Below are 23,486 nucleotides of genomic sequence, written 5' to 3' on the forward strand. Positions count from 1 at the left end.
ATTGGGCCTGGGAGAGCTGCATACTCTCGCCTGATTTACTGGAGTCAAAAAGAAACTTGGCTTGCCAGATCTGAATAGAGCAATTACAAGTATACTGATGTCTCCAGCTGCCTTGGGTACCTCATGTTCCAACACTTCACTGCAGGCTGCAACCCCTGTCATGTCAGGGGATGAGCCAGGCTACGAAGAGGGCCTCACCCAGTACTTTCCTGGAAATTCTGACGTGAAGCATTCCGAGTAATCTACGTAGAAAAACAAATCCCACTGAAATCAGATGATCTGTGTGTAAACCAAAATGTTGTACCATCAGAACGTGGTAGACCAGATCTTTTCAAAGAGTGTACTGCTTGAAAGATAAGATAATGCTCAAAAATCTTAATTAAAAGCCAAAGATAGAAGAGAAACCCCATAATAAATTACTGAGGAGGAGCTACTTTGCCCAGCTGCTCATGGTTTCTGTATCGCTATGCGTGAGTAAATAAAAAACATTCTCCAAAATTTTCCCGTTAGTCCTTAAGCGGAATGCAACCCCTGAAATCTAAACCAGGCAACCAAGCATAATCTAACAACAGGTTTCAATAAAGGAAGGCATCGTCCTGGGAAACACAGGACATCTGGTCGCCATGCATGTTCCCACACAAGGGCTCCTGAGGGTTGACTTCAGGTTATCGCCATGCTAACCTCCTTGCATCTTCAACAAAGACTATCTTAAAAATGCAAGTTTTTTTGTTTTCTCCCATAACTCCCATCTTAACACTATTTCACAGATTTCTCTTCTTCCCTTCCCTTGATTCTGACAAGGCTAATATACTAGCTTGCCAGGAATGATGGCACAGACCAGCATCTTCTTTACAATGTTCAAATACTTCCTGGAAGCTCTGAAACACCAGCCTAGTACACCATCCCTGGAAGAACGTGTTCAAACAGAAAGGCACGAGTGCAGCAGAGCTGGATGCAGTGTGACACTGGGATTATTCTAAGGACACTCAAACCAAGTACAAAACCACGGGCACCTTAAGCAAATGAAAATAGGTAAATAGGAGGATAGTGAAGATCTGCTTTTAATTACATTCAAGGGTCAACAAGTGTCACCCCATCATGAGCATAGTTTGCTGAATATCCTAAATAATCATCCTTTAAAAAGGTACTAATTTACATGAAAGTACTGGCAGGATCTGAAAAATTCAGAAACAACTTGGGGTGAGGGGAGGGGGAGTTAGGGGCTGGAGGAAAATCCAAAAACACAAACCTAACAACAAAAACCAGTATCACTGTGCTAGCTTTAGAATTTAAAATAAAACTAAAAGTGGTGAAAGCTTCTATTTGGAGGCAAGGCTGAGTCAAGTCTGAAAAGGGTTAAACAACTATTGATAATTACGTAGTCTGCAGCATTACCTTCCAGAAGGGCCAGGTATCTTAAGGCCTCCTCTGGGTAAAGACCACATTAAAATATCAAAATGTATTAGTTTGTCAGAATCACACCTGAGGGAAAAGCATAACTTCTTGGATCACAAGAAGTGATTCCAGCGTGAAGACAGTAGAGCCGATATAAGAAAAAGAGAGTCTGGAGATAAAACTGTTTTTATCTTTGCACAACCAGATTTACTTTGTGAAAGACACCTCCTCTCAGACTCTCTCATGTGCCAGGGTCATAACTAGTAATGGGAGATGTTCTTCATATTCTGGCTCTAATAGTTTAGATCTACTGTCCTTCTGAAAGGATCCAACTGAAGGATGAATCTACAAGGTTAAAAGATGTTCTACTTCAATTTAAGAATAAAAAAATACAAAAAGACATTTGCAGGAAATTTTCCAAATTATGACTAAGGATTTTCTCCATATTATATGAGAAATACATTTTTTGAATAGGCAGACATAAATGACCCACTGAACCAGAATCTCGTTCCCGGGCTCTAAGCCTTAGTTTAAAGAACAAAAAGAGATCTGGTCAAGAATGACAATCCACAAACCTCTCAAGAAAAACTTCAGGTCACAAAGGGGCACGGTAATGATTTCTTCCGGGTTCCTTCGTGTATAGATTTGGTTCCCAGAGGGAGAAATGATTAACATGTACCTAACAGTACTACAGCAAAGCCTCTGCAGAAGGGAGAGGACAGAGTTGATGGTGTCTTTCACACCACTGCAGCAAGTTTTGCAAAGCAATGAATTAGGCCCTTCCACTTTCCTTTCACGTGTTTATGGTTAACACCAAGCACAGGAAGAGGTTTATTCAAAATATATATAAACTCACCTTCCCTGAATCTAGCTCAGTCTTTAGGTTTCTCATACAGAGGAATAACCATCACCAATCCCCACAAGGTTTCTAAAATTAACATTGCTCAGAACTAGGGTATCATTTCATCAACCCCTGCTCTTTATGGGTGAGTGTCAGGGAGGAGAAGTGACTTGTCTAGGTGCACACTGCTGACTAGTGAGCAAAACCCCGGCCTGCCACAGGGATGCTGTCACAGCACAGAGCAAAAGGCCCCCGTTTTCAGTTGGCACCACCCAAAGTGCCAGGGGTTCTGCTCTGCAATCTGACTGTTGGAGAAGTTGATTTCTTTGCTGTACTATTGAATAGCTTGAAACAGTTCGCTTGAATCCAGATGATAACCAACCAAAGAACTCTTGGTTTAATCTCTAGCCTCATACTATTTCTCAAAAAATGCCTCAAGAGTCAACCATGCGCGTCACACTGACCTACAACGACAATAGAAAAGCGTCCCGTTGAGACCCCCTCATCTATAATGCATAGTGTAGTTGGCAAGAGACAGGGAAGGAGAAAGCGATATTGTCAACATGAGCTTTTACAGGTTTATGTTTTAAACTGATAGTTGGCTTACTCAAGTTGAAAACTGCACAGTACTGAAATAACTTATATTTCCAGGGGTATGTGGAAACGTGTGGCAGAACCAAAGCTTGATCGGCATTTTCTTCCATGGCGCACGCCTGACTCAGGAGTGCCTGTCTTTAGACACCGACCCGAAATGCTCCTTGGGTCAGAAGCAGAGCGAGCAGCTGGGCTGCCCCCTCATGGCCAGGAGCTCATGGGTACCCTTCCACCAGCAGGCCCTTAGCGGATAGCCACATCAAAGTCAGACTTCACTAAGACATTTAAATAATGCATGCGTTATCCACAAAACGCGTACGTGTTCTTCTAAAGCTTTCAAGGGATACAAAATGTGTTACATAGCTCCAGCTCCTTGACAAGGGACCACAATGACTGCACCTATTCTAGAAAATGCCAGAGTTCCAGAGACACAAAAGTAAGTCCAGGAGCATACCCCAAGTTAATGGTACCTTACTGGCTTTTTTTTCAGGGAGTGGTGATGGTATCTCTTCTAATCATTAGATTAGATATCTTGCATTTTGGATGAAGAGTCAGATAATGAAAACGTGTTATTTACATGATTAGCAGGAAGAAGCAAGATTCCATTATTCCATTTTTAAAGAAGCTTCTTAAAAAAGAAGCACTTTTTTAAGTGCTAAATAAAGTAAGGTGAATGAAAATTCTGATTATTAACGCCCGGAATAAAACATGTACACTGTGGACAGGAATTCATGTTGATATGTATTTATACACATCTATAATATAGTTTGGTTCAGTACATTTAGGGTATAAGCCTATAGTGTTATTCAGTTTACCTCATTTAGGGACCAAAAATGGTTAGTGAAAGATTATGTTTAATCTATCTAATTTCCCATTCTAATGATTTTCTGTTAGCTACTTCTGGGGCTTAATTTTAAAAGACTACATAATGCTATAAAAATATCCCTTGTGAGATAGTGGGTGAATGCACCCTCCAGAACTTCCTATGCCTCAAAAAATATAATTAAAAAAAATTTGACTATAATCTCCAAAGTACCATGTGATGGCCTACTGCCTACAATTCTACCAGAGGTCTTTTATGCTGTTCTCTCCTTGCTATGTTTGCAATACTCCCCCTCCCCCGCCAAAATGCTTGGCTTTCTCTTGCATAGAATCAAATCAAACAGAAGAACCTGTACTGTGTGACAAACAGAGAAGATAGTTAGAGCGTCCTTCCATTTGGCATGTATGCTAGATTCCTACATTACAGTACACAACCATAATTCTGGGAAAATAGACTAATATTACAATGCTTAAATTATCATCGGGATTGTTGGTAGATGATGATGGTCTGATACTGTAGGTACAATCCATATCAAAACAAAACCTAAACATGCTTCTTAGCACTCTTAATAGAAGCTAATCAGAGCCATGTTAAGAATCACATACCTGCCCACATACACTTAGCTACTTAAAAATATAATAAGCCATCCAGGTCTATCTCAGCAGGAAACAGTAGTCATCACACCACAGGAGGTCTCCTAACAGTTCCAGTAGAAACCAATACATCCCCAGGCAGGTCACATTAACAGGACAGTGAACACATGGACGAAGAAACACGTTTCTTCCTAAAGCTACAGCTTTAAAAAAAAAATACAAGGAGGAAAGAGTTACATCTGAAGACATTCTAGCTAGAAAAATCTGCTAATGACTGATGGTGTTAGATCCCACTGTGTCACAGCCTAAGGGAGTGGGTAAGAAGCCAACATGTTTCTTAAAGTCATATGAGGTATTCTGTCCCCTCCCCTTACCCCCACCATATTTCGAGGGCACCCAGTTATTACCAAAGTCTTTCAATAGGTAAATGTCACAGACGGCGGCTGGGAGGGACCTGTGAGGAGACCGGGTGACACCGAGCTCTGCTCCTGAAGCTTCCCCTGCACACATCAAACCCCTGAGTCTCCAGCATAATCATCTACATCTACAGTCCCAGAGTTCTGTGATCCCATGATTCCATTATTCCATTTTTAAACCCGTGGAGTGGGAGTGTTTCTGAGTACCCAGATGGTGGTGGGAAGAATCTCAAGAATATACTGCATGTAGTAAATGCCCATTTCACTACGTAATCACCCCCTTCGCATCTCATATGAGCAGAGATGATGTTATCTTACAGACAGTCACAAAAAGACAAGTGAATAATGGCAGCACAGCATCAGCATACATATGTGTAAGGAACATGAAAGAAGAAATTCTTCCCAATTACAAATACCTGAGGCTCTGAATGAGCTAAGGATGTAGTGTAATAGGACCAGGTCTGCCCTCCACATATTAGGGGGAAAGCAGGGGAGGGAAGGCAAGAGGACCTATCTGAACGATAAAATCACACACACTGTCTCTGTATTCCTGATGTTCTAAAAATACACTGCACTGACAAGTCATTTGTCAAGGCAACCTTTCTGAGACTAAAACGCGATCAATGTGCCAACCAACACTTCTCCACTATCATTTCATTTTGAGCCCTGCTTCACCCTTGTCTTCCACAAACTGGCTCTTTAGCAAACTGACCCACGCCACAATCTTAATATCTGGAGTTCAGATACCTCCCCTCTCACCTATTATCTTAGAGCCATTTTATGCACCGTACTTTCTCAGTTTGTCATTGCACATTAGACGCTGGCAAAAACTGTACCAAATTTCATTATCCTAACATACAAATGTCAATATGCTTGAACGTGGTGTCTCTTTACCTTGGTCTCCTTGGCAGAAAACTCTGAGGAGTTGGAAATTTTCATAGACTTTGACCGGTGTGACTGCCGCCGGATGGAATCCTCCCGGGAATATTTCACAGAGCCTGAGGTCCTCACCCGCACCTTGCTGGCACTCTGAACACTGTTCACGCCAATCATTTTGCAGGCTGACTGGGGAAGGGGCTTGGAGAAATACAAAGGCACTTTCCAGCCGCTGCAAGGCTCTTGTGCTGGAGGAGCTCCGCTGGGCCGCGCCTGAGCAGCTCAGAGCTCCGAGATCGCCTTAGCCCAGGAAACACCAGGCTGCTTCCTCCAGCGTCAACTACCCTGCTCGCAGAGAGTCTGATTGTTCCAGGCACAGCTCACGTCACTGGCTGCGAACAGGAAAAAAAGCAACCCCAGCCCTGCTACTTGTCTCTCTGTTACACACACACACACACACACACCATATTCACACACTGGAACAAATGGCAATTGGCCAGGCAAGCAATTCATTAACATTCCAAATAGCAACACTATTTCTCTTGTGATTGTGCAGCAAGCTTATTAACGTCAACAACAAAATAGAGAGACCACAAATAAAAGTCTCAAGTAATCTGTCAGGCACTACGTGGGGTGGGAACAGAGATAAATTTTCAAAAAGAAAAAAAAAAAAAAATACGATGGGCACCAAAAGGCTCAGTCAATTCCAAGCAAGGAAAAGGATGACAGCCACAAAGCCATCCCAATGAGCATTTATTTTCCTCTCCCCTTCCTGTTCCAGGCCACATATCATTTAACAGTAATTCAAACTGCATTGCCTTTTGAAGAACTAAATGTTTCTTACAGCCTCAGACTACTACAGCCAGACGTTTAACCAGGGATGTGGTCAGCCCGTATGAGAAATCCAGAATAAATATGGTGTGTCACCTCCCTCTCATACTGAAAACTTAAAAAAAAAAAAAAAAAAAATCAATCGGTCAGCACATGTTAGCTTTAAATATGGCTTAGAGTGAGACACATAAAGCCAACTCTAACCAAGAAGGAGCAAGAAGCTTTTCTAAGAGCTAGAAATGCTGTCGGCACAAGAATGCATGCAGCCCCTTGAGGGAGAATTACAAATTGGAAGCTAATAGAAGACCAGAGAATTTTAGTTCCTGACATGTGAAGTTCTGAGTATAATACTCAGGATTGCAATACCTCACTTATCTGGAATCCCTGGGGTATACAGGGTCAGTCACAGAAGCCTCCAGATAAAGGAGGGCTTAGTGTTAATATAAATACAATTTTAAAATAGTTTGTAAAATGCCAATCCGGAAGACAGTGCTGCCTCAACCAACCCCACTCCTCAAATCTGATCTTTTCTTTGATGACTCAGGATTACAAACTTTGTACAGTACAAGGCACAGCTCCTGAGCACTATTCAGGAATGTGGGCTGTCTCCTCAGCTGACAGTGAGCCTGGCAGGTGATGCTTGGACTTGGGCTGGGCTGCACCCCACGTTGGGGGCTACCTCCTACCTCCTCTGGCCTCTCCACTTCCCATCTCCCACCCTTGAAGCCCATGATGCTTCAACTCTGCTACGAGCGAAACAAAGACATTAGAGAACTTTGGTAGAGTCTGGTCTAAAATGATAATAGATAATCGCTTCTGGACAATCCTGGAGATCTTCTCTGCTTTAAGAATGCAGAGTTTAGAGTCTATGACATTATTTTTGGCTACTTTAAAGTAAACTTTCCTCTCTTCCCAGGTAATCTGAAGCTACTGAACCTTTTAAATTAAAAAAATTCTGCAGTGGGGCTTCCCTGGTGGCGCAGTGGTTAAGAGTCCGCCTGCCGATGCAGGGGACATGGGTTCGTGCCCCGGTCCAGGAAGATCCCACATGCCGCGGAGCGGCTAGGCCTGTAAGCCATGGCTGCTGAGCCTGCGCATCCAGAGCCTATGCTCCACAACGGGAGAGGCCACAACAGTGAGAGGCCCGCGTATTGCAAAAAAAAAATCTGCAGTGACTTTATATTTTACAAAGCATGTTCCAAAGACATAAAAAATGATGATAAAGTCACTCGTTTAGAACATGCATAATTCTAACTTAAGCATATGGTGATTCTATAGGGCAATTATCTCCATTTAACACAAATAAGCCTGAGGTAGAACCCATGAAGGAACTAGCAGCAGAGCCAAGATAAAAATTCAAAAAGTACTAGTGGAAGACACGAGACCCTGCTTCAACGTGTCAGAAACAGGGAACATGCTGTAAAAGCAGCACATCGTTTGGGTATTTGCCAGGCAGAATAATGAGGAGTGAGAACACACCTCCTGATGAACTTAATTTCCTTTTCCCCACCAAAAAGCTTACATAAAAAGAATGAAAACCATGTGCTGCCATGTACAGAAATGGAATCTGATATACAACCTGATTTCTGGGACGTTTAGCAGAAATATTCTATCTTTACCCGAATATGTTACCTTTATCCAAAGACTGCCCAGCTGGTATTATTCCTCCTGTAATGTCATTCCTAATAACAACTTTCACCTGTTTAACACCTTATACTTTGCAGCAGTAGCAAAGGTTATCTCATTTGGGTTCTCAACTTGAAAACGTTGTGAGGGGGTCGAGGTGAGTGGGGATTGTAAAACCCCCTCTTCATAGGCGGCAGAAGTCAGTTCGGGAGGTGATGGCAGAGCCGCATTCAAATCTTCACTTTGAGCCACACCACACACCATGCAGTTTCCTCATACTGTTCCCAGCACTCTCGTATCGGGACAGAGTGAAGAGCACAGAGCCATGCCTCCACAGGGTCAGGATGAACAATACAGGGAACACGTGAGGAAGCTGTCGGGGACCCCTAGCACTCAGGGCCCCTGGGTGCTCTGACCCCACTCTACCAACCTGAACTCAGTCCCACTTCTTCCCAGCACCACCGTCCCCTTCAGTCAGGCCTGTGTCTTCATTCCCTAGGACTGCAGCTCTCACTCAACCTGCACACACAACACATGATTGCCTGCCTGCCGAGGCTCTCCTGAATGGTCCCCGCTGGTGTCCTCCCGCCGGGCACTCTCTTGCTGCACCCTGATCCTGGCTTTCACCATTCAGGGTTCAGCTCAAATGTTACCTTTTCCAAGGAACCTTCTCTGGCCACCCTCCTGAAACAGCCCCGACCCCGACCCCAGTCACTCTCCATCACGACTGCCGTCTCCTGTCTGTAGGTCATCCCTGGCTGTCTGAAGTCCTCCGCGTCACAGAGACTATAACAGCATCTGCAGAGAGCAGGAGCTCAATGACTACTTGTCAAATAAACTCCTTAAATGTACAGGAAGTTTCCCTTCTCTATTGTATTTCATGTCATTTTCTTTTTAAGAAAATTCAGCATAATCTTTTTTTCTGAAAAATGACTATAGTTAATGCAAAATGAACTTCTTTCCTAAAGGTAAAATAGAGCATGCAGTGAATTTTAAGTTTCCTTCCCACATTAGTTTCCTAGTCCCTTTGCCCAGAAAGAAGCAATATTGCCAGATTCCTAAGCATCCTTCCAGAGACAGTCCATCCATGGACACTGTGTGAGTGTGTATATGTATCCTTTTTCTTCTTATGGGCTACAAATGAAAGCATGATATATATTCTTTCTGTTTCTTGTTTTCCCTTACCATCAAGATCATTCTACTTTAGCACACATAAATCTCCCTCACTCTGATTCATCGCTGCACAGTATTCCAGCATACAGATGTATCTGGGTCTTATTACTGGACACTTAGTTTGCAGTCCTTTGCTTCATAAATAAGGATGCAGTGAATATGCCTGTAATGTAGCACACCTTAAATAACATTTAAACAATATGGTTTTCCAATTGTTTTCTGAATAAGTCTAATTTTCCTCCCCTTACATTTATATCACCCACAGTTGTGGTGTTAGGTACATATGGGGTTCACAACTAGATTCAATATTTAATGATGGCCCCGTCCTGCCCCATCCTGCTCTGAGAAGGCTTGACCGTTTTTAGACATCAGCCAGCCTGTGCAGAGGAGCCTGCTTGCTATAAAATAGAGGCAGGCCTCCTGGAGAGCAGCAGCTGTTTAAAGTACAAAATAACTTTTCATAAAAGCTTTAGCAGAAAATAAAGGTGACTTCCATATCAAATAGAAATTGTAGAAGAAAATTACGCAAATTAACTGGAAGGCTGGGAATCCATACTGTACCTTCTGATGCTTTCTCTTACTGAAGACACTATTTGGTACACAAGCCCTAACAAGTTTCTAAAAAGTGTCCCAGTTAATGGTCAAAAGAAAAACTCTCTAAACCTCTCAAAAGGCAGAGTCCCAGAGAACTGAACCCCATCTAATACATTGCTCATGTGTGCCTACCAGGTGCCAGGTGCCAGGGATACGTACAGCACCAATACCATAAGGCCCTAACATGCAGCTGGCACCCAGTTGGGGGTGGGAGGCGGGGTCAGCAGGAAATTCTGCCACAATTACAATGGTACCTTCTGGATACCCATGAACTAAAGACTTGCAGAACTCCAGTGAGATAGTTGGGAGGACGACAGTGGCTTCTAGGCAGGTGCGTCCTTCCTCTTTATAAAGCTGGGACAAAGTGAGAGAGTGACATGGACTTATATACACTACCAAATGTAAAACAGATAGCTAGTGGGAAGCAGCTGCATAGCACAGGGAGATCAGCTTGGTGCTTTGTGTCCACCTAGAGGGGTGGGATAGGGAGGGCGGGAGGGAGATGTAAGAGGGAAGAGATATGGGGATATATGTATACGTATAGCTGATTCACTTTGTTATACAGCAGAAACTAACATACCATTGTAAAGCAATTATACTCCAAAAAAGATGTTTAAAAAAAAAACACTGTGGAACCATTAGCAGAAAAGGCCAAAGACTGAGTTAAGCACTCTGGAGAGAAGCCAAAGTGGTAATGAATTCTAAATATCAACTGTCCAGAGGTACAATTAACACAGTAGGGGAGGGAAGAGAGGCATGAGATGCAAGAGGAAACCAGCTTCAGTTTATTTTCAGAACAGAATGATGGCCGTAAAAGGATCTCATGGCTCTCCTAGGTTCTTTAGGTCACACTGGATTGTATGGAACAGAGTAAAGTGAGCGAATATGACCTGGGAGTCAAAGTCACATGGCCCAACATCTTCAAGAGGCTGGTGCTACTGTCACGAAGGTGCTAATAAATGATTTCTTTTCTAGGCCATTCATTTGCACTTAATCTCATTGGGAGAGCTGGAAGGAACCTTAGAAATAATCACCTTCAGTCTCTTCATTTTATAGATGAAGATTCCTGAGGCCCAAGAGACATGAAGCGGCTTGTCCAGGGCCTCATAACTAAGTGACAGAACTGAGACTTGTGTCCAGGTTTCTTAATTTCCAATAGAAGCTGTTTTTCTCCTGTGCTATTTGCTTCTTGAAACTAAACATTCCACAACCACACATCTTTTCACACTGCTTTAAGGCTTAAAATGGTTACCTTGAAATCCAATATGAGGAGACTGACTCCAGAAGTGAATGGAGGCCAGCCACTCATGTAATAACTGCAGAGAGGAGGCTTGAAAAATCAACTCTACCAACAGCTTAGGAACAGTCTGGGGGGCCAGAAAAATGTGTGGAAGCTTCCTGCCCCTAACATGGCAGGAGTGAGGTAGGTATCGTTCCATTCTCTGGGTACTATTCCTTTCCATACAGCAACATGATCACAAAATTAGTCAACCTTCCAGAGAACAATATCTACTTTACCACAGTCATTGAGAGTACATACAAACAACAAATGGTTTTAAATAATAAAAAGAGATAAATTAGATAAAAACTCCCTGCTTTTTTCCTGTCTTCTTCCAGGCTTTCCCAGCTGATCCTTTTCTAATCTGAGGACCAATTTTAAACCCCAGCGGAGGGTGGCAGCCATCTAGTGTCCCACATGGCAGGACTAGATCCTGATCCCCAGGTGGTCCAGCCACATGAGACCTCACGCAGGCTCCCCTGCCTCTGTTCTGTGCTAAGAGTCTGAGCCAGAACCCTGTTGCCACGCGTCACCAATCTACCACCTTAATGGATTAGACATCTCACAGACTACTTTCCAAAACAGAACTCATACAGCTTCTCTCGGAATACAGACTGGACCTGCTCTCTGGTCCCTTATCCTTCAATCCCAGCCTGAGGAGCTAGTTTCACAACCCATTCCCTTTGTCCACTAATACTTTTCATAAAGGTCTGATAATGCTTATCCTTACCCATCTCAGGTGGACACAAAAGTGAAAAGTTTTGTCTAGCCATGGGGCTAAAGATTTCCTTCACTCGTAAGTCATTATCTGAAATGTAAACTAAGTCCAATTTTAATGAACAATCACTGTCTTCGGTAATTGGCAGTTGAAGGTCGAAGTTGTATTTGACTCCTTCAACCCACGAGGATGTGCTGCTTCCCTCCAGCGGCCCTCAGCCTCGCCTGTAGGTTCACAGGCTCTAGTTCCATCTGTTCCTTAAACACACAAAGGAACAGGATGGGAAAAAAATCTTTAAATAGAACCTTCTTACATTTAAAATTAAATAACATTCTTGCTGGGGGGAGGGGGAGGCGGGGGGAGAAACCACCCTGTAAGCATGAAATAGTTCCAAACTTGAAAAAAACATTATTTATCCCTCATAAACCAAATCCAGTCATGTAAGACATTTAGACAAGAGTCATATATTAGACTTGCTATTTAGAAGCCCAGAAACACAGAAGGAAAACTGCATCTTTGTGTTCATAAGACATAATTCTGTGTAACTGACACTGCCACATTCAGCTCAGACCTTTTCAAACCATCACATGGAAAAGCAACACAGAACTTTGTCTTGAAGTCACTAGACCTTCTGGAGGGGCAGAAAACCTCTCATGTACCACTAAGACACTAAAACCTTGTTCTGTGCTGGAAGAAGGTCCTCTTCATTCTATCCCAAAGTACATACAAAATGCAGATACAGAAGTGGTACCATTTCAGACCTCCCAGAGCTGTTCTTCTAGCTGTTGGAGGAAGTCATCAAGAGGACACGTCTACCAGTTGACCCTGGAGCCGGACCTGGGCACCCAGAGGCTCCTCACCCAGCCCCCACCCTCGGAATGTGCATTTCACTTGCCTTCCCCGTGCTAGGAGCTGCTCAAGGACGCGGCCTTGAGACAGTAAGGTAGTGTTGGGACCATCTGGATGGCCTACCTGACTGGAACCCACTTAAGGCTGCTTATAAACTTTAAGACCTTGGGCTGGTGCAGAGATCCGCTGTGTCTCAGATGCCCAAGACAAGCCTCATAAGTTCCCTTGCGTATTAAACCTGCCACCTACCAGTCCGGAGTGACTGCCTCTTTCTTCGGTCTCTCCTTGCCCTCCTCATATGGGGCCAGGTTGTGAACCAACACCAGTGAGTAAACCAGTAATTACAGATGGGATGGTAAGTGCTGAGAAAATATTCTGTCCCAGAAGCCAATCCAATAAACCCACCCATAATAATCTCATTTAGTGTCAATTCAACAAATATCCCCTAAGTACCTAAGTCATGCCAGACACACTGTCCAGAAGGAAATAAAACGGTCAGATATCGCTGCCCTCGTGGAGCTTCACGCCAAAGGCAAATTATTCTCTAAGCAAGAAACGATGCCAATTACAGTACATGACTGTACTTGCATTTTTTCCAAAAAAAGATGATTTGTACAGAGAGAACATTTGCTGCCTCACTTTCATTTATCAGAAAGTCCTCTAAACCCACAAATTTTCATTTTCCGTTTCTTTACTTAGTTCACTTGGTAGTCTGGGTCACTTATCAGTTTCTATCTGTACTTAATAATTTCAAATCATATTTATAATTTCACCAAAAATGGTCACCACTTGGTGTTACATAAGAGTAACTATAAGCTCTATAGTGCAAAAGACAAAACACCTGTTTAATTCTGTTCACCACCATGATTTCCCTCATTTGTTATGTCAGGCACTAAGAACAGAATATTAAACAAAACCAGACAGATTCCTGCTCTCACTGAGCTTACGCTGAGATAGACATCAACAAAAGAACCATTCACTGAAAATAATCAAATAATCACACAAGCAAATATACAACAGTAATGCGCCACTATGAGGTACTCTGTGTCTCCACGGGTTCTGACCTAGTCAAAAAAAAAAAAAAAAAAAAAAACTAAACAAACAAAACCAGCAGATTTCTACTTAATACTCTCTGCCTCATCCAAATTTCAATGTGGCCAAGACAGTAACAGTGGCTTCACCAAGGTTAATAGCACTTAAGGTGGCAGCAAAGTGCAATGGTTCTGAGCCAAGCAGACCTGTGTTTACATCTTGGGTTTGTCATTGACTGAATGTATGACTTTGGGTAAGTTACTTAAATTTTCTAAATCTCAATGAAAAATGGGGGAAACATAACTCAATGGACATTTGCTGATTTCACGCTACTCACCAAGAATTTCCTACTTTAGGGGAAACTCCCACTGTGTGCCAGAGTGGGGGACAAATAGTCCCTGTCCCTGTAAGTTAGCAGCGAAGGCCATGTGACCTAAGCCAGCCACTTGATGCTGCCAAGGAAATGACACAGACACAGGGTCAGAGCATCCCTGTTGCAGAAGTAGTGGCAGCTGTAGGGTCCTCACCACACCTTTCCCATGGAAGCCGCTTGGCGTTTCCTCTGCTGTCAGCATTCCTTGATGGGAACCTATTTTCCTACTATGATTCTTAAATAGCCTCCCCCTCCAGTTTGTGAGCTACCTGATGACTTTCCAATAAATTCCTTTATGCTTCAGTTATCCAGGGTCAGTTTCCATTTATTTTGTAGCCAAGAATCCTGGCTATAAGAAATGACATTATTGGAGACAGTGGAGAGGAAACACAGATGAAGCACTTAGCATAGCATCTGATATGTAAGTGGCGTATCTGTGATAATTGGGTAGTAAAGCTAGATCCCGATATGCTATAAGACTTGTGATTTTGAGATCTGAAAATACTCCTGTCCGAGGTTCATGAAACAAACAGTAAAGTAGCTCAAGTTAGAGCTTCACTTCAGTAACAAAGATTAAGAAGATCCTGGTTCCTATTTAAGCCTGAGTGGCCAAATACAAATAATCATCAATAAAACGTTTGTGTTTCCTGTGCCTTAAACATCTATCCGCCACTCCTACCCCAATCCTATTCCACGCAGCAGTGTCTGCTCATCTGTTCCCACTACCACAGTGCTCTCCAAGTCTCTGGAGAAAACATTCTGCACAATGCAAGTTAATTAGAAAGTGAGGTTCCTTCTCTAGATGAAATCTTTCCTTTCTTACTTAGATAATAAATTAAAATTATTCTGATAAATGAAATGGTTTTCAACTTAGCAGTGCTCATTCAAGGGATCCTCAGCGCTGGCCAAGTATGTGCTAGAAATTTATAGTAGCATTTTTATGGGGGACGCTAACTATTAGATGTTAAAAACAGTCCAATACACATTTTTACGTAAGAGGAACCAATAAATGGAAACACAGAATCTAAGGCAAATAGCATTCAAAAGGGATCAGAGCTAGGCTTTCAATTCTCAAATTTTCTAGGGACAAAACCACTCCTAAGAAGACTAAAAATCTCTAGCAGAAGGAAAAAAACCTCCTTACAAAGAAGAGCAACAACCAAGGGCTGATGAGAGCTAGTATGGCAGTGAGATTGAGATCCCAACTTGGGTTGACAATCTAAAGTAAATCTTAATGTCTCTTAGAGGCAGCTGCAGACACACAGTCACTGACACCTGACAGCCCCAAATAAGCCTGGTAGACAGGAAAGTGCAAGCGTGAGGTAAAAAAGTAAGAGGTCAACAGCATCTTTCATGCCTCCTGCTCTAATATGTTAGAAACACAACTGGGTAAGATATCAAATACCTTAAAAACACACTATTAGTCCCCTTCCACGTACTTTAGAAGACCCAGAGGGATTGCACAGAACTAATGGGCAACTTCTGTCTATTCTCTTGTAGGGGGTATTTTTACTAAGTAATCATTGATATGTACAGAACAACATATAAAATACATAAAACACATTTTGTATACATACAAACCACACAAAAACACATAAAAACATAAAAGTAATGTTCATGCAAGATATTAAACTAATAATAATACAAAGTAAACACCCTTCAAACCGCCATCCCCAATATGTGAAATAGAATATAACAGGGCCATTAAAGCTTCCTGGGGTCCCATTCTACCTGTTTTTCTGTTCCTCCATCTAAACGCTCTGGAAAACAATTTGGCATTATCTCGTAAAGTAGAATTTGTCACCTTATGACCTGGCAGTTCTTCTCCCAGTACTATACTCTAGAAAAACTCTTACATATATGCTCCAGGAGATGAGTTCAAAAACTGTCATTGTTTGTAACAGGAAAGCAATGGGAAGCCCTTCAAATGGTTAAATTAATTATGGTAACTTCGTACAACACAACAGCATATCTTCCTATTGTGAGGGAAAGGGTAAGGAACATTCCTGGTGGACACTGTGCTACACTGCAGGACAGCTCTGAAGGGACACCTCTCTGCTTCAGACCTCTGCTGAGGCAGCGGAGGCCTCTGGGGAGACTGCATCACAGCCTAGCTTCTTTTCCTCTCTCCTCCAAAGTGCATCCCACCCTTCCCGGGTACCATCTGGAGACCACTCCCCAACATACTCCCTATGAGTTAATATGTGACTCAGAGTTTGCTGCCCAGGGATCTTTACTCAGGCCCTCACTTACCTCACTTACCTTACTCTTGTAATCCTTAGGATAAGCCCTACTAGGTAGATACTGTTAATCTCACTTTAGAGATGGGTTTCAGAGAAGTTAGCTAAATTGCCTAAAGTCATTCAGCTGAAATCAGGACTTGAATCAATGTTGACTCTACTAGTTTCCTAAAAGCTATGCTCTTACTATTACTCTGTGGGGCCTGAGCTTAGCTTGTCTTTGTATACATTCCTAGAAGCAAAGAGAACTGCATTTCTTTTAAAGTATTCTTTGATTCAAGTCCTAATTGTAACTTTTCCCCAGAATTATCAAGGTTTTACAATATATTACAGCATATATTTATTTTACTATATATTTATATATGTATTTATTTTACTATATATTTACATTTTACTATATAGTTATATAAAATAGTATATATCTACTATATATTACAGTATAAATATATTTTACTACGTATTACAGTAATACAGCATCACAATCGCTCACCGAGTCATGATGAGTCTACTGGCTTATGAACATAAGGTTAAATAAGAAATATTTAATTTTTATTGAGCTAGCTCTGAGAAATCTGGCTCCACCACCTTTAATCATTCTGACCAGGATAAGGGAGAGCTGCTCAGCCTCACATCACACCATCGTTAGTTATGGGGCAAAGTTTAGGGCAGTACTGTCCAAAAGAAATGTAATGAAAGGTGCATATATAAGTTAAATTTTTCTAGTAACCTTATTAAAATGAGTAAAAAGAAAACCGGTGAAATTAACTTTAAAAACATATTTTACTTAACCCGACATTATCTAAAACATTATCATCTCAACGTGTATGAAGTTTGTAATAAATAAAAATCCTTTTTGTATACTAAGTCTTTGAAATCTGGTGTATGTTTTACACTCACAAGCATCTCAGTTTCGACTCAGCACGTTGAAGAGTTGGAAACAAAGGGCTGATGATGAGATGTGAGAATTTCTAGTATTTCTACTCTCCACTCCTTTCCAGGCAACAATAAAAGTACTTGACATTCAGTAAGACTTGTCATAAAAAATTTTCTCTCAAATATGAAGCCTGTCTCCTTGATGATCTATTTAAACAAGAGAGAATTTTCATTTATTTATATTACTGAGGTCTGAGGTCCTTGATGGACCAAGATATCATTTCTTTGCCATCAGCAGACTTGGGACCATTTTGTCATCTCAGAGTATTAGTATTATTAAAACAAACAAACAAACAAAAACCCTCTTAAATGGAGGGTTCCAAGAAAGAAACAAGGTACCTTGTCTCTTCCTTTATCTTAAAATCCCCAGAATGTCCCAAAGCTCTGCCTCTGATGGTCTGAATAACCTCCAGCAAGTCTCAATTTTTTAGGGACCTGCATTCCTCATCTATGAAATATGGGTGTTGAATGAGAAATCTCTATAATTCCTTCCAGAACCAACATTTTGTGACTACATGGCAGAGTGTGATGAACAAACTGTCTTCTGAAAAGCAACCAAAAATTCATTTCATTGTTGTTTTGCTTCTTCCTGAGAAAAAAGTCGCACATTATTTACCTATCAGTGTTAAACTAAATACTGGTCCCCAAAGTCTACATCCTAATCCCTGGATTAGGAGATTTTTATGTTCCTCTGTAAATATGTTACCTTATGTGGCAAAATAGACTCAGAAGTTGTGATTATGTTAAGGACCTTGAGGTGGGGAGACTACCCTGGGTTATCTTGGTGGGCACAGTGGAACCACAAGTGTTCTTAGAGAGATGTAGGAGGTCAGAGTCAGGGGACATGTAACAACAGAAGGAGAGCTTACCACATTTGTGTTGTCTTAAGACACTAAATTTATGGTAATTTGTTACAGCAGCAACAGGAAGCTAATACACCTAATATATCATGCTAGTATCATCCCAGATGGCATGTTATGGGCCTTCTTTATTAGGAGTAGATGTACTGATTTCTAACTAATCTTCCTATTTCATTAGGGTTGAAAGGTTTTATGTTGGTTCTTATATGTGAGAACAATAACAGTATATAAGTTTCAATAAAAATAGCACTTCCTCTTTCTGGAAAATATGCAGAAATATTAAAATTTTAAATTACCATTAATGAAGATAGCAAGTCCATATTAAAACCAAGGCATCGGGGGCTTCCCTGGTGGCGTAGTAGTTGAGAGTCTGCCTGCCGATGCAGGGGACACGGGTTCGTGCCCCAGTCCGGGAAGATCCCACGTGTTGCGGAGCGGCTGGGCCTATGAGCCATGGCCGCTGAGCCTGCACGTCCAGAGCCTGTGCTCCGCAACGGGAGAGGCCACAACAGTGAGAGGCTCGTGTACCGCAAAAAAAAACAAACAAAAAAAACAAGGCATCTAAGAGCATCTGAAGATCCACACTGCCCACCCCCCCAAAAAAAAATCTCAAACAGGCTCCTCAGGAAATGGATAAAAAGATTATCTGGTACAGCAGAGATATCCTGTTGTCAATCAAAATCCCTTTTCTTCTCCATGGTACAGGGTTGTTGCTGGGAAGATCCAAACACTGCTCCCAGCCCCATCTGCAGCTAGACGCCCGCCAACAGAGTGTGAGTGATGGAACCTATGCCACCTGCAGTCCAGGTCCTTCAAGAACCACTGGCCCCTCCATGCTCCTTCTCCTTTTACAAGCCAGACACAGAACAATTAAGATGTCTCTGGGGATGATGAAGGCACAGAATGCAAAGAGGCTGCTATGTTTCTGTGAAGAACCTACTCACCAGGAATGTGTGCCTCAGACAACTGGATAGGCAAGAAATACATCTCTACTGTGTCTGAGCCACGATGCAACTTGGGATCATTTACTATAGCAATTTAGCCCACTCAGACTGATACATCTATTAACATTTAAGAAAGGAGACCCAACATTTGGTTGTTGAGTTTACTTCCATGATGACAAATTCATTGTATGTGGCAAAAATTGTAGCTTTGTGTGTAGTGAACTGACTAATCTTCTACTCACTGGGTCAATTACTCTATATGAAGGATAGTTTCCTCAGAAAATGTTTGCTGAGATGTTTATAAATCCTGGTAAAAAATTTAAGGTAGTGTCAGTACTTCTGGGCAATATATGATGATAAGAGAAAAATAAAGGGAATTCAAACAGTGTGAAAGGTAAATTTATCATAAACTCTTGTATAGGTATACTGAGATATAGAATGGGTGTGTGGTAAGACAGGGAAAAAGTGATATGTGGTGTATTTTAATTATTTCCATTATTTAAATCAAAGTTCATTTGCATTATTTAAATCAAAGTTCCAGTGCTACAGATTGCACAAATTGTAAGGAGACCTTAGAAAACAAAAATCAAGCTATAGATTTTGCTCTAGTTCCCTCCTTTCTTTACTAAGCCCATTGGCAAATGGTTAACTTTTCCTACTTATTTCTAAGAATAAAATTTTCCCCACAGGCAGTTAATCAACAACCAGATTCCTGGAAAACTGTGATAATGTGAGGCTTCCTCACTTGCAAGGACATTTGATGGAATCTTGCTTGAGTCAAATGTGCTTCATTTTCCTAGGCCAAGAATTAGAGAAATGGGATCTGAAATCAACCACCATCTTTTTGGGCTCTCATATTAACATTAAACATAATATATCTGGGCTTCCCTGGGGCTGCAGTGGTTGAGAATCCACCTGCCAATTCGGGGGACACAGGTTTGCGCCCTGGTCCAGGAGGATCCCACATGCCGTGGAGCAACCAAGCCCGTGCACCACAACTACTGAGCCTGCGCTCTAGGGCCTGAAAGCCACAACTATTGAGCCCATGTGCCACAACTCCTGAAGCCCACATGCCTAGAGCCTCTGCTCCTCAACAAGAAAAGCCACCACAATGAGAAGTCTGTGCACTGCAACGAAGAGTAACCCACGCTCGCTGCAACTAGAGAAATCCCATGTGCAGCAACAAAGACCCAGTACAGCCAAACATAAATTAATTCTTTCAAAAAGAAAATTGTACATATCTTCTAAACACAAAAAACAGGGGGGAACTTCTAGACGGCAGAGGAGTAAGACATAGAGATCACCTTACTCCCCACAAACACATCAAAAATACATCTACATGGGGAACAACGCCTACAGAACACCTACTGAATGCTGGCAGAAGACCTCAGACTTCCCAAAAGGCAAGAAACTCCCCACGTACCTGGGTAGGGAAAAAGAGAAAAGAAAAAACAGAGACAAAAGAATAGTGACGGGACCTGAACCTCTGGGAAGGAGCTGCAAAGGAGGAAAAGTTTCCACATACTAGGGAGCCCCGTCACTGGTGGAAAAAGTGGGGTGGGCAGAGGGGGGAAGCTTCGGAGCCATGGAGGAGAACGCAGCAACAGGGGTGCAGAGGGCAAAGAGGAGAGATTCCCACACAGAGGATCGGTGCCGACCAGGACTCACCAGCCCAAGAGGTTTGCCTGCTTACTCGCCAGGGCGGGAGGGGACTGGGAGCTGAGGCTCGGGCTTCGGAGGACAGATTGCAGGGAGAGGACTGGGGGTGGCTGCGTGAACACAGCCTGAAGGGGGCTAGTGCACCACAGCTAAATGGGAGGGAGTCCGGGAGAAAGTCTGGACCTGCATATGATGCAAGAGACCACTGTTTCTGGGAGCGGGAGGAGAGGGGACTCCTTCCCTGACTGCCCATAGAAGGGAAAGCACCAGCTTCAGAGATGGGCACAAGCTGTGGCTATCAGGTCGGACCCCAGAGATGGGCATGAACCGCTAACACTGCTGCTGCAGCCACCAAGAAGCCTGTGTGCGAGCACACGTCACTATCCATAACCACCCCAGAAGCCTATACAGCCTGCCACCGCCAGGGTCCTGTGATCCAGGGACAACTTTCCCGGGAGAATACATGGCGTGCCTCAGGATGTTGCAACATGATCACGCTGGCCACTGCCACTGCAGGCTTGCCCTGTACTCCAATTATAACTACCGTACCCCTCCCTCCCTCCCCCTGGCATGAGTGAGCCAGAGCCCCCAATCAGCCGCTGCTTTAACCCCATCCTGTCTGGTTGGGAACAGAAACCTGAGGGCAACCTACACGCAGAGGTCAGGGCAAAACCAAAGCTGAACCCCAAGAGGCATGCAAACAAAGAAGAGAAAGGGAAATTTCTCTGTGCAGACTCAGGAGCAGTGGATTAATTCCTCACAATCAACTTGATATACCCTGCAGCTGTGGAATTCCTGAATAGTAAAAGAATCATCACAAATCGAGGCGATGGACTTTGGGAGCAACCGTAGACTTGGGGTTTGCTGTCTGTGACTTACTTGTTTCTGATTTTTATGTTTATCTTAGTATACTTTTTAGTGCTTGTTATCACTGGTGGATTTGTTTCTTGGTTTGGTTGCTCTCTTCCTTTTTCTTCTTTTATTACTTTTTATTTTTTTTATTTAAATAACTTTTAATTTTTTTATTTTAATTATTTTATTTTATTTCATTTTTAATTGTTTTTTCTTTCTTTTTTTCTCCCTTTTCTTCTGAGCCGTGGGGCTGACAGGCTCTGGGTGCTCCGGCCTTATGTCAGGTCTGAGCCTCTAAGGTGGGAGAGCCGAGTTCAGAACACTGGACCACCAGAGACCCCCCGGCTCCACGTAATATCAATCAGCAAGAGCTCACCCAGAGATCTCCGTCTCAACACTAAGACCGAACTCCACCCAACGGTCAGAAAGTTCCAGTGCTGGACGTCCCATGCCAAAAAACTAGCAAGACAGGAACACAACCCCATCCATTAGCAGAAAGGCTGCTTAAAATCATACTAAGTTGACAGACACTCCAAAACACACCACCACATGCAGCCCTGCCAACCAGAAAGACAAGATCCAGCCCCACCCACCAGAACACAGGCACCAGTCCCCTCCACCAGAAAGCCTACACAACCCACTGAACCAACCTTAGCCACTGGGGACAGACACCAAAAAAAAAAAAAAAAACGGGAACTACAAACCTGCAGCCTTCAAAATGGAGACTCCAAACACAGTAAGTTAAGCAAAATGAGAAGACAAAGGAATATGCAGCAGATGAAGAAGCAAGGTTAAAATGCACCAGACCAAACAAATGAAGAGGAAATAGGCATTCTACCTGAAAAAGAATTCAGAATAATGATAGTAAAGATGATCCAAAATCTTGGAAACAGAATGGAGAAATACAACACACGTTTAACAAGGACCTAGAAAAACTAAAGAGCAAACAAACAATGATGAACAACACAATAAAGGAAATTAAAAATTCTCTAGAAGGAATCAATAGCAGAATAACTGAGGCAGTAGAATAGATAAGTGGCCTGGAAGATAAAACAGTGTAAATAATTACCACAGAGCACAATAAAAAAAAAAGAATGAAAAGAATTGAAGACAGTCTCAGAGACCTCTGGGACAACATTAAACATGCCAACAAGCGAATTATAGGGGTCCCAGAAGAAGAAGAGAAGAAGAAAGGGACTGAGAAAATATTTGAAGAGATTATAGTTGAAAACTTCCCTAACATGGGAAAGGAACGAGTCACTCAAGTCCAGGAAGCACAGAGAGTCCTATACAGGACAAATCCAAGGAGAAACACACCGAGACACATAGTAATCAAACTGACAAAAATTAAATACAAAGAAAAAGTATTAAAAGCAGCAAGGGAAAAACAACATACAAGGGAATACCCATAAGGTTAACAGCTGATCTTTCAGCAGAAACTCTGCAAGCCAGAAGGCAGTGGCAGGACATATTTAAAGTGATGAAAGGGAAAAACCTGCAACCAAGATTACTCTACCCAGCAAAGATCTCATTCAGATTCAACAGAGAAATTAAAACCTTTACAGACAAAAAAAAGCTAAGAGAATTCAGCACCACCAAACCAGCTTTAAAATAAATGCTAAAGGAACTTCTCTAGGCAGGAATCACAAGAGAAGGAAAAGACCTACAATAACAAACCCAAAACAATTAAGAAAATGGTAATAGAAACATACATATTGATAATTACCTTAAATGTAAATGGATTAAATGCTCCCACCAAAAGAAATAGACTGGCTGAACAGATACAAAAACAAGACCTCCCATATATATTCTGTCTACAAGAGACCCACTTAAGACCTAGGGACACATACAGACTGAAAGTGAGGGGATGGAAAAAGATATTCCGTGCCAATGGAAATCAAAAGAAAGCTGGAGTAGCAATTCTCATATCAGACAAAATAGACTTTAAAATAAAGACTATTACAAGAGACAAAGAAGGACACTAC

The 23,486-nt window shown here is 42.3% G+C and overlaps 1 protein-coding gene across 3 annotated transcripts in view; it reads right to left on the reverse strand.

Moving 5' to 3' along the window:
- The window catches only part of PSD3 (pleckstrin and Sec7 domain containing 3), a 566,767-nt gene that overhangs the window by 178,493 nt on the left and 364,788 nt on the right, over nucleotides 1–23,486 (reverse strand). Inside the window, exon 1 of one of the 3 annotated variants that reach the window (XM_065900037.1) lies at nucleotides 5,557–5,715. The exons of the other annotated variants lie outside the window; for them this stretch is intronic. Coding sequence (XP_065756109.1) covers nucleotides 5,557–5,715 — 159 coding nt within the window. Of the gene's footprint in view, nucleotides 1–5,556; nucleotides 5,716–23,486 lie in introns of those variants that run through there. 3 annotated transcript variants of the gene reach the window in all.

Source organism: Phocoena phocoena, chromosome 21, assembly GCF_963924675.1.
Source record: "Phocoena phocoena chromosome 21, mPhoPho1.1, whole genome shotgun sequence".
NCBI classification, from domain to species: Eukaryota; Metazoa; Chordata; class Mammalia; order Artiodactyla; family Phocoenidae; genus Phocoena; species Phocoena phocoena.